Source organism: Haliotis rubra, unplaced genomic scaffold (assembly GCF_003918875.1).
Source record: "Haliotis rubra isolate DU_JTF1 unplaced genomic scaffold, ASM391887v1 Scf271, whole genome shotgun sequence".
In the NCBI taxonomy this organism is placed as follows: Eukaryota; Metazoa; Mollusca; class Gastropoda; order Lepetellida; family Haliotidae; genus Haliotis; species Haliotis rubra.
The window spans coordinates 793,708-805,750 of record NW_025766792.1 but is presented as its reverse complement, the minus strand read 5'-3'; the positions used below and the strand labels follow the sequence as shown (position 1 = coordinate 805,750).

The 12,043-nt window shown below is 43.7% G+C and overlaps 1 protein-coding gene across 2 annotated transcripts; it reads left to right on the top strand.

Moving 5' to 3' along the window:
- The first annotated feature begins 730 nt into the window (after positions 1-730).
- On the top strand, positions 731-11,270 carry LOC124280657 (mucin-5AC-like). 2 transcript variants are annotated; one of them, XR_006899738.1, is made up of 4 exons: positions 731-1,306; positions 5,747-5,907; positions 6,848-10,309; positions 11,225-11,270. XR_006899738.1 is itself a non-coding variant. In XM_046716635.1 (3 exons), the coding sequence occupies exons 1-3, from the start codon at positions 1,220-1,222 to the stop codon at positions 9,459-9,461; spliced, it is 2,862 nt and encodes a 953-aa protein (XP_046572591.1). In that variant the 5' UTR covers positions 731-1,219; the 3' UTR covers positions 9,462-10,402. The 2 variants fall into 2 exon arrangements, 1 of the variants encoding a protein (XP_046572591.1); XM_046716635.1 differs by lacking the exon at positions 11,225-11,270 and having other exon boundaries at positions 6,848-10,402.
- Positions 11,271-12,043: the final 773 nt, after the last annotated feature.

The following is a 12,043-nucleotide window of genomic DNA, read 5'->3' as shown; positions in this document are numbered from 1 at the left end:
TTGTTCCATAAAAAGGGTAGGTTTGGAGGAAAATGAGATTGAGAACTGATATATTTTTACCTGTTGGTTGTACAAATAAGCCATGTAGCTCAGCTGATCTTCTTTTAATTATATAAATTTATATTGAAATTAAGTACCGTTAGTGCTTGAGAGAGAGAGACAGAGAGAGGGCGGGAATGAGAGAGATTGTGTGTGTGAGAGAGGGAGAGGGAGGTAGACAGAGAGGGGGGAGAGAGAGAGAGGTACGTGGGGCAGGACAGAGAGGGAGGCAGAGAGAAAGAGTGTGTGTAAAAACAGGCAGCTACCCCAGCTCGTTTCGATGTTTAAAGTGTAGTCTGAGCATTACTTTAACAACATTACAATATTACTTAATAAATAAAAAAATTGACGGTAATTTGTTTTACAGCAGCTTACTCCAATAGCGATGTGTTAATTAGTGATAGTCTTTCTAGGTAATCGAGACTCGCTTGTTACCTAAACGTTCGGGGATAATTACGTGTATCCTATTTTCGCTGCATATCCTCATTACTAATGGAAGAATCGTTACATATTTCTCATAACTTTCACTTTTTTATTTCTTCCGGTGAATCAGCTGATGAGAACAGCTTACTTTTGCAACACAACACCGTCTACAGCAAATCTCCAACGGTAAGAAAATCAGCTGTCCCGTGCCAATAAAACCATCTTCCAGCTTCCCAAACCTACCACATCTCCCAAACAACAATGAAAGGCAGCTACAACACGCTTTAACGAAACCATCCCGTCACTAGTGCGGACACGAACCGCGGTATAACGAGGTCACAGTTACCATTCCATCGGTTACGGGAGGGGAGCTCTCCATGCTGAAAAGGTAGCATTTGTTGAAAGGGGATCCGGCGGTGTTTAACACGTCCATATATGGGCAGGGTACTCTCGTTTGGCCTATTTCTTACCAATTTGGAAATGCACGCGAGGCTTGGCGAAAATAAAGCTCCCGTTGCCATGGAGATGGCAAGGGTTTGGGGGCACATTACTTTAGATAGAATCGGAAAAGTTTGTGTTGTGGGGTTCAAGCTAACTTCATGCGTGTCGACTCGTATTCTGAAGTTGGGAGCAGTTAATTTGGATATGTCGGGCATCTGAAGAAATTCTTGTGTTTCACCACAAAATGCTAGAGGATACTTGGAGAACGGAAGGATGTGTTTGAAGTTTGGCCTGGGATTATACTGAGAGTTTGACCATGTCTCACAGGCGGAAAAGTGCTAGACCTACGAATAAGCACTGGCGAAATGGACCGCACACCTATGATCACTCTCCTACACAGTCGGTAAGTACACTATCAACACCGCGCCAGTCTGAAATGTACATGATATATACATCACGTGAAATAGACATAACCTGATATTGTCAGCGATATTGTGTATATCACCCACGTGATTACGTGTGTTTGGAGTGAATACAGTTATAGATAATCACATATATACATATAGTTAAAATATTGACATTTATTCGATCTGTCATGAATATAAAATAAGTGTTGAAATACACACGGTTGAAATTTACAAGTCAACAGCATGTTCCATTGTTTTGGTAATGATCGAACAAATGACTAATTGTAATTGTGTACTGCACAGGAAATCACGGAACGTTCCCTCATTTACATTTTGCCATATTTATTTATTTTAAGTTATTTTAAAATGCTTGAAGTTTAAAAATACGGAAACTGAATCATTCGCTATGACTCCCCGAGTGCGCTGTCTTAGAAGTATGCCTCATTGAGTAACACGCAGAAACTACAACGCACGTGCACTCAGCTACAAAAACAGGAAACTTACTACAGGATTATCTATGTCTAACAGTTGTGTTACGTTATTTTTTATGCCCGTTCAGATTTCGTACACTCCCTGTCAATACCTTTGCGGTGTGTTTGCTATAAACTAAATTCACCATCGTCATCGAAATTCTTAAACACTGTAATCGAAACTGAAATACTTTTTGTCAATATCCTTGTCAGTTTCACTCACGTCGAAGCATTTCACCACCACCTGGTATCTGCTATCAACACCCCTTCAAATATACATGACATTTATAGGAGGAATATATCAATATAAAGTAATCTCTGAATTTATTTACGCTGTTAAAGGTACAAACACACAACACCTCGAGGCATTTAGTGCAGGTTTTATTTTTATTGTAAAGCGTTCATATATGGTTACGATTGAGCTGCCTTGCTGAGTTTATACCATTCAGACGCAAGACGTCCATTCATTGTTTATAAACCCCCCACGCTGGGAAAGCCATGGGGTGCGGCCTGTCAACTGGGGGAGGGGGTGATCTGTACATGTGGAACTTATCAACCGGTCAAGGGGAAATGGCAGGGGATAAACCTCTGTCGTAAAAGATCCGCTATATTAATTAAATTGCTGCGTCACTCTGCCATTTTCAATTATGTCTCCTGTCCTTTTATGTTCCCCGACTTTCAGGTCTGTGCCATTCTAAAGAAAATTGTATCGGTTAAACTTCCGGCTTGTAATCTAAACCTCCAAGAAAATAATCCAAAACACGAAAAAGGTTACATACAAAATTCCAACGAGGTCCGTTGATAGGGGCGACCCGCGGTGCTGGTCTGTTTCCGTTAGAGACCAGTAATACTATGAGATAACTCTCTCTGTGCACTTCCTTATATGGGAAGCGCCGACCCTGGCTCTATTTCATCATATAGCATCGGAATGCACGCAGGCACTTATAGCTACTGGTTTATATTCTATTTATATTCCTCTATTTATGAACTGCTATTTGAAAGATGTTTACGTACTCGAGAAATGGGCAAATTGGATGTTCGTTTTGGGCTGGGCTGGCTGTTCTGTCTTCTGTAAAGTATTAATTATGTTAAACAGTGCTGCTTTACCGGGTTTAATTATAATTATTAATTAGTTGGTAAAGTGAACGAGTATAATGGTCTGTCTTCCATTGGCAGCGCTATCTACTTAATTGCAAAAATTATGGATTTCGTTTATCATTAAATTGCTTTGCTTGTGAATAATTTTGAACGTGGAGAGCAAAGATGAGGGTTGAATTTGAGGAATATATTTCTGTAACGAATTGGCTTGGGATTTGATCTCAGTATGCTAAATATCGGAGCATGGATGGTATCTTGGATATATAATTAGTTAATATCTTATACAGTCGATCACCATTAAACATATGTAATCATTTAGCCATGGACAACTGAATGAAATGAACTCTCTCTCTCTCTCTCTCTCTCTCTCTCTCTCTCTCTCTCTCTCTCTCTCTCTCTCTCTCTCTCTCTCTCTCTCTCTCTCTCTCTCTCTCTCTCTCTCTCTCTCTCTCTCTCTCTCTCTCTCTCTCTCTCTCTCTGCAATTTCTAATATCTTGGCCTGCTTATATATAGGTTATGTAAGATACGTTACATGTGTATGTCGGTCGATAACAGTGTCCCTGGACAGTGTCCAAGACCGCCTCACTGTTGCTGTAACTAGACGCCCCGACACATCATACAACCCACTTCATGTATTGTTGTTCGTGGGTTGTCGGTTACTTTCCTACCTGTACAACGTCGTTGTCTGACAATCATTCACAACACAAGTAAACTGTTGTAGCAAAACTCGGCGGAGTTTGTCTTGTCTCAGATTCCTCGCGATTTCATTTTTATATGTTTCCATTTGCAAAGATTGATAATTATTAATGAGGAATTAGTAATACATTTCTGAGTCGAGGCACGTCGAACACTGCAGTCCCGGGAACACTCACGGCTATGGCTGGGGAGAGATGGGGGGGGTCTGTCTTAGAGAGGTCCGGGTTCGATAATCCATGTGGGAAGATTATGTAAACCCAGATGCCATTCCCATGTAAAACAACATCCGCGGGTTCCATCACGAATTAATTATACCAGTCACCCACTAATGGAGTACGGAGTCTGAGTAGGTGACGTCAGTCGGGGATTTCAACAATGGGACACTGTCAAATTCTGAGACGAGGAGAAGATGAGAGGAAGAACTGTATGTTCAACACGGAATATATATTAGCATTTGGTATGAAAACATACCAAAAATGTTTTCTGAAAGAAAATAAGAGCTTATTTCTTTTTCTATTGATTCTTACCAAAGTTGGGGTTTTTTTTCAGGATATCCATATGTTTAGCGATCATTTTTGTTCAAGTACTGCCGTCCCAAACCCAACCCCCCCAAAAAAAACCAAACACACACACACACACACACACACACACACACACAAAAAAACCAACTATAATGTAAACATATCATGTGATCACTCGTAATGTCCATGAAAAACTTCAACACATATAAAGAGTTTTCGGTATTCAGAATTCCTGCTTCACATGGAAATTTGATAAAGGGAGTGTCTCTCTGGGCCCACGTATAGAAATAAATATTTTAATTTATGACTTACTACATCCTTCAGTCACCGGCTTCTGTACAGAAGCTAGGGCGTTCCTACCGACTGCCGTACACGTCAGTGCATGTGTACTCCGTTGACGGATACAGTAAGAGAGGTATAATGTCGGTAACCTTTCGCTTCATAAAAAAATCTATTCCTAGCAGAGTGAGTGTTGTTTTGCGCCGCTATTAGGAAGATTAAGCTATGGCGAGGAAGCTCACGCATGGACAATGTTTTTCGAATTTAGTAAAGGCAAAGTTTTCGGCTCCCTGGAAACTATTTTCTTTAACGTCAAAGTGATGTCAAATATTGTAAACGCCTTTAGGCTTATCAATATGTTGATGAACGAAAAAAACAATTTTTTCTTCAAAACTATGTTCATAGCTGATAGGCAGTTATTGTGTTACAGGACCTAGCCCCAGAAGCATGATACAGATATTAATAATCACTTCTTAAGAGGTTGTCCGTCACAGTTGAGTGCTGTATCGTGGAAGACACGTTTGGCAGATACAGAGGCAGCTCTGTGAGGATGGGGATGATGTTCTTGTGTCCCAGAATGCTTTGCGTCAAGCACAGGCTGTCCGACAGCTCTAGTAATAGATAGTGTTCAGTAATGGCGGCTGATGACGTCATTCCTCATCTTATTATTATGATAGTGAAGCGTTTTCATAATTTAGTTACATTTCCGCCGATACCAAATTTGACAAATGTTGAATAAATAACTATAAAATCACAAATATTGCTTTCCTCAAGAATTTGGTACTTTCACATCGAAAGTTAGTCTGCCGTACAGAGCCTGAAACAAATATACCCAATGTAGCCTATGCAAGTCTAAGCCTCTGGGCTCATTTTTTATTGTATTATATTTGAATTTAAAAACTTTATTCTGTAAAATATGTTCATTTCAGAGACTACAAAAAAGTTAGTTTAATCGAAAATACGTACACTGCCGTGCAAAGAAAGCTAAGAAACGAAAATAAATGTGTATTTTGGATGGTGATGTATTTGATGCAAGTGTCGTCGTTGTGTTTGGGACTGGCTTCAGTCTATGGAGTTTCGGTGACTGTTTTCGGCCAAGTAATGTTTGGAAAACCTTTTGACGTTTTGGGTCAGATTGAAAGATAGAAGTGTAGCAGTTCGGGTTATCCGTGGTAATAAAGGCCCCAGCTCTCTCTCTCTCTCTCTCTCTCTCTCTCTATATATATATATATATATATATATATATATATAAAAAAATACTTTTTCATATTTTACATACATTGATCTTACATATTTTAAAACTATCTTCATTTAAATTTTAAAAACTAAAACGCTAAAAACGGATAGCCTGATCTGTTGTTTGATGTTTCAGGCGTGCGAGGACGAGGGTGAGGACAGGTCCTCTCCAGCCCCCCACCCGGGACAGGCCATCGAGATACCCTCCGACATCTTCAAGGACTTTGAGCAGCTGAAACACGTCACGAACCTGGACACCACCACCCTCATGAGGAACCTCCTCAACGACTACCACAGGTCAGTGGACTCAGGATGGAATTGCTTCCCTTGGGTACACCAGGATCCTATGATCATGGTTTGAAACCCGTTATGTTTATAGGTCTTTCACCTGTGTTTGTAGGTTTCACCAAAGAAGTAAACTTCGGTCTTTCCCCCGATATTTCTAGAATACTGTTCAAAATGACTCCAAACCCAACTTGGGGGTAACCCAGTGACGCTGAAGGCCCGGGTTCGATTCCCCACATGGGTACAATGCGTGAAGCCCATTCCCGGTGTCCACCGCCGTGATGTTGCTGGAATATTGCTAAAAGCGGCGTAAAATCATACTCACTCACTCACTCACTCAAACTCAACTTTAACACCCACTAAGGTACTGTCGTTCATCTATCAGTTGAAATAAATCCTTATGGAAGTTAGCATACATGTCCATATAAATTAGAATTAGGTGGGGGTTAGTTTCACGGCAGTGACATGTTCTGGAGATTGGTTAAAGACGATTTGAGAAGTCAGCCATGTGAACATTTCCGATAACCGTCATAATATTCAGTTGTAACTTTAGAATTTAACATTTTGAGGGGAGCCCAAAAGGATGTCCCTTACCTCACAGTTGACCCGTGAAGATCCGGGTTAAAATTGATCTTCAGTAACCCATGCTTGTTATAAGAGGCGACTAATGGGATCGGGTGGTCAGGTTCGCTGACTTGGCTGACACATGTCATCGTATCCCAATTGCGTAGATCGATGCTCATGCTGTTGATCACTGGATTGTCTGGTCCAGACTCGATTATTTACAGACCGCCGCCATATAGCTGGAATATTGCTGAGTATGGAAAAATAAACTCACTCACTCACGACGTCATACTTTGTAGGTGGGTACCAATGACAACCCCCAAGTGACGTCATCTTACTTTGACAAACCCCCAGTGACGTCATCTTACATATGTCTCCTCTTCTCCAGATTGCCAGCACGGTCGTCATGGCACCGGCCTCACGTGGAGGAGGTGCAGACGGAGAGTCCAGCGTCACCAGTTGTCGACGACAAGCAAGTGATGAAAGACTCCTCCGAGAGGAGTATGTTTGACCTGGAGATGAATCACAGTTCTCCACTCGTGGACAGTGGCTTTATAGATCATGGTTGTGACAGCCCTCTTGGATCTGGGACAGATCAACCCTTGGACCTGTCAGTTGTTGTGAAGTCGGAAAGGTCAACTCCAGATGACGGCATAGGCCAAGACAAGAAGACCTTTGCTGGACAGCTACAGATGAAGCTAATTGGAGGAGAGAGGGGTACAGCTTCTCCCACAGTGTCGGCTGCGCCTTGTGTGATGATGACATCACCGGTAATGACATCTGACGTCATCATGTCCCACGTGTCCGGTCAAGGGGGGCTGGTAATGACCTCTGCAATGCCGAACCAGTGCAGGGTCGTGATGTCGTCTGCCGTCCCTGGCACAGGAACCTTTTCCTTGAGCGGTGACAAGAACGAGTGTAACATCATGATGCCGATGCAGATGTCAATGCAGCTGCCGACAGTCACCAACGTCGAGGGAGGTCAAGGGGTTATGACGAGCAACATCAATGTGGAAACAAGCAGTGGTCAGCAGATAGTAGCCATCCCCATCCTCCAGACAGTGCCGGTCCAAGTCCATGCTGCTCCAAAGTCTCAGCCCCAGCAACCTCCGCCTCCTCAGCCACAGCCACAGCTTCAGCAGTTTCAACTGCAACAGCAACCCCAGCAACCTCAACCACAACCACACGTCCCTGCCAGGAGAGGTAGAAAACCAGGATCAGTCAACAAAGGAACTAAGGCATCCAAACCAGCGAGGTCAAATGAAATGAAAGTTGTTGCTGAGAACACAATGTTTCCTGGAGTGTATACAAGTATTCTCAAGCTTCCCTGGAGCCGTCGATCTCGAACCAAGGCTCATCTTCCAACCCCTCCAGTGCCCCCTCCAACACAACCCTCCATGACGCTTCTGCCAGTTACGTCATCACAGGAATTAGCAACGTCTTCAGCACCAGCAGCTTCAGCATCTCATTCACCCTCTACGACACAGTCTGTGATGATGGTGTACCCTAATGCTACGATATCTGCTTTAGGTAAGCCAGTCAGAAAGAGGGGCCGACCTCCCAAGCTTCCAGTCCTTTCCCACCTTCTTGCGGAGAAGAAGCCCAAGAAGGACACTCTATATACACCAGTAGCAACAACCCTTCCTAGCCAGTCCGCCTCCATATCCGCCGATGGATCAATGTTGTCAATACTCAGTACTCACAGTATTGGAGCGGACACTTCAAATGAAGATGATAAATTAAAAAAACTTCAAACTGTATCTGAAACCCAGGATTCAAAGACCTTTCAGTTGGACACGCCAGACCAATTCCCCACCCCAGCATCTCAGCACCTTGAAACATCAGACCAAGGAACTGCGACAACTAAAGGATCAAACGGTGCGATGTTTCAAGAGATGCTGCTGTCTTCTAAGTCACTGATCAACATCAAACCAAGAAAGCGACAATCGAGCAACCTTTTAAAATCAGGTGAAAACTTCATATGTACATCTTTCAGAATAAGACCCAGAGGGTCAAGACACAAAGCTCCTTCAGCTTCCCCAAAGACTGCTCCTGAACAACCTACATCTGATCCTGACCCAGCCCCACCGATCACCACTCCAGACATGAACCACACATCGCCAGAACCCCTGGAAAGGGTGACCGTGTCGCCCACCTCGACAGTAGATGACTCCCCTCTGTCCAAGAATATGTTCCACGAACTGTACCACTGTAAGGTATGCAACGAGATAGTCCCAGCAGATGAGAAACAGACTCACAAACAGCAGCATGTTCCGGTCAAGTTCTTCTGCTTGACCTGCGGCTTGGAATACTACAGTTTCCTTCAGGGCAAAGCCGGGGAGGACCCGGATGCTCCTCAGAGCTTTCAGTGCGAGCGATGCAGTGAGAACTACAACAGTAACCTCCCCTTGAACAGTGGCCTTCACCTTAAAACGGAGTCATTACAATGTGATCTTTGTGACGAACATTTGAAATCTTTCTCCGATCTCTGCGAACATAGGAGAGAAGTACATGGCGATGAGAAGAGGGGGATAGATCAGTATCGCTGTGACGAATGCAGTAAGGTGTTTTTTACGGAGAAGAGTCTCGATGCTCATAAAGAAACCCATGGAGAGAAAGAAGGAGAGTATTGTGAGGACGAAATGAATCCGGAAGAACTGGAACTAGCGAAAGAGTTTTCTAGTAAGAAGGAATACACCTGTGTGTATGATGGCTGCAAGAAGAAGTTCATGAAGAAATTTCATCTCCAAGAACATATTCGTGTGAAACATTTCAACATCCGGGCATACCGGTGCTCATGGCCCGGATGTTATAAGGAGTTTGCGGCTGAGCGGCATCTTAAGGTACACTTGCTGATTCACAAGGATGAGAAACCGCTAAAGTGTGACTTCTGTGACTATAGATGTCGCCAGCGAAATGCCATGAACTGGCACATGCGCAAACACCCGGAAGCTCCTTACAGATACCGGAAGTTTGGAATGCTTTCCGGATGTGATGACTGAGGGCTTTTGACCTCTGTGACCTGGTGTCCTAGGTGATCATATAAACAATGTGAATTCTGCCGAAACATTTTTGCGAACATACCTGTGATCAAATTATATGACCAAAACTATGTTGTGTTTCAAAACAGTCGTAAGGTATGAGGTGTCATTTGGTGTGAAATACTCTCGGGTGTTATATATTTCGCTGGATGCCATTGTGAAATCATTTCTCACTTCAGTATGTGAAATAGCACAGGTAACTGCTCTAACATTAATTACCAGATTCCATTTTTGTTGCATTTCAAAGAATTGTCTGGAAGTGATTTCATTACATTTGATTTTAGAAAAGGAAAAATATTTTTTAAGAAGTCAGGATTAACGCAATCTAAGTTACACTCCATGTTTGATGATATTCCTCGTGGAATCAAGAACAAACATCTGGATTTCTAAGGGTTAATGATCTCTTCACCTCAAGCAGGGGGCTGGAAACAGTTTCTCACTTTCTCATACTCCCCTAATATAGGAATTGGTTATATTATAGATCTCATGTGCGTATGGGCGTGTGCGTGTTTGTGTGAATGCGTGCGTATGTGGGCGTGCGTGCGTGCGTTCGTGTGTGTAAATGTGCAATACCCTCCATTATGTAACTACATGTATCACACAATATCGAAGTTCCCGGTACAATGAGGTGTTGTGCACTAATACTGTCAACATATTAAATACTGTTAACATTTTTACTTAAATAGATCCACTGAACTCAAACCAATACCATGTTCGAATGTATATTACATGTAATCCTAAACCTCAGTCCATGATATCCCCTGACAAATGGTAATCTTGTCTGCCGTCCATGACATCCCCGACAAAAGGTGAGCTTATCTTCCGTCCATGACATCCCCGACAAATGGTGAGCTTATCTTCCGTCCATGACATCCCCGACAAATGGTGAGCTTATCTTCCGTCAATGACATCCCCGACAAATGGTGAGCTTATCTTCCGTCCATGACATCCCCGACAAGTGGTGAGCTTATCTTCCGTCAATTGACATCCCCGACAAATGGTGAGCTTATCTTCCGTCCATGACATCCCCGACAAATGGTGAGCTTATCTTCCGTCCATGACATCCCCGACAAATGGTGAGCTTATCTTCCGTCCATGACATCCCCGACAAATGGTGAGCTTATCTTCCGTCCATGACATCCCCGACAAATGGTGAGCTTATCTTCCGTCAATGACATCCCCGACAAAAGGTGAGCTTATCTTCCGTCAATGACATCCCCGACAAATGGTGAGCTTATCTTCCGTCCATGACATCCCCGACAAATGGTGAGCTTATCTTCCGTCCATGACATCCCCGACAAATGGTGAGCTTATCTTCCGTCCATGACATCCCCGACAAATGGTGAGCTTATCTCCCGTCCATGACATCCCCGACAAATGGTGAGCTTATCTTCCGTCAATGACATCCCCGACAAAAGGTGAGCTTATCTTCCGTCCATGACATCCCCGACAAATGGTGAGCTTATCTTTGGCGTCCATGACATCCCCGACAGAAGGTGAGCTTATCTTCCGTCCATGACATCCCCGACAAATGGTGAGCTTATCTTCCGTCAATGACATCCCCGACAAAAGGTGAGCTTATCTTCCGTCCATGACATCCCCGACAAATGGTGAGCTTATCTTCCGTCCATGACATCCCCGACAAAAAGTGAGCTTATCTTCCGTCCATGACATCCCCGACAAACTGTTAGCTTATCTTCCGTCAATGACATCCCCGACAAAAGGTGAGCTTATCTTCCGTCAATGACATCCCCGACAAATGGTGAGCTTATCTTCCGTCAATGACATCCCCGACAAATGCTGAGCTTATCTTCCGCCCATGACATCCCCGACAAATGGTGAGCTTATCTTCCGTCCATGACATCCCCGACAAATGGTGAGCTTATCTTCCGTCCATGACATCCCCGACAAATGGTGAGCTTATCTTCCGTCCATGACATCCCCGACAAAGGTGAGCTTATCTTCCGTCCATGACATCCCCGACAAATGGTGAGCTTATCTTCCGTCCATGACATCCCCGACAAATGGTGAGCTTATCTTCCGTCAATGACATCCCCGACAAAAGGTGAGCTTATCTTCCGTCAATGACATCCCCGACAAATGGTGAGCTTATCTTCCGTCCATGACATCCCCGACAAATGGTGAGCTTATCTTCCGTCCATGACATCCCCGACAAATGGTGAGCTTATCTTCCGTCCATGACATCCCCGACAAATGGTGAGCTTATCTCCGTCCATGACATCCCCGACATATGGTGAGCTTATCTTCCGTCAATGACATCCCCGACAAAAGGTGAGCTTATCTTCCGTCCATGACATCCCCGACAAATGGTGAGCTTATCTTGCGTCCATGACATCCCCGACAGAAGGTGAGCTTATCTTCCGTCCATGACATCCCCGACAAATGGTGAGCTTATCTTCCGTCCATGACATCCCTGACAAATGGTGAGCTTATCTTCCGTCAATGACATCCCCGACAAAAGGTGAGCTTATCTTCCGTCCATGACATCCCCGACAAATGGTGAGCTTATCTTCCGTCAATGA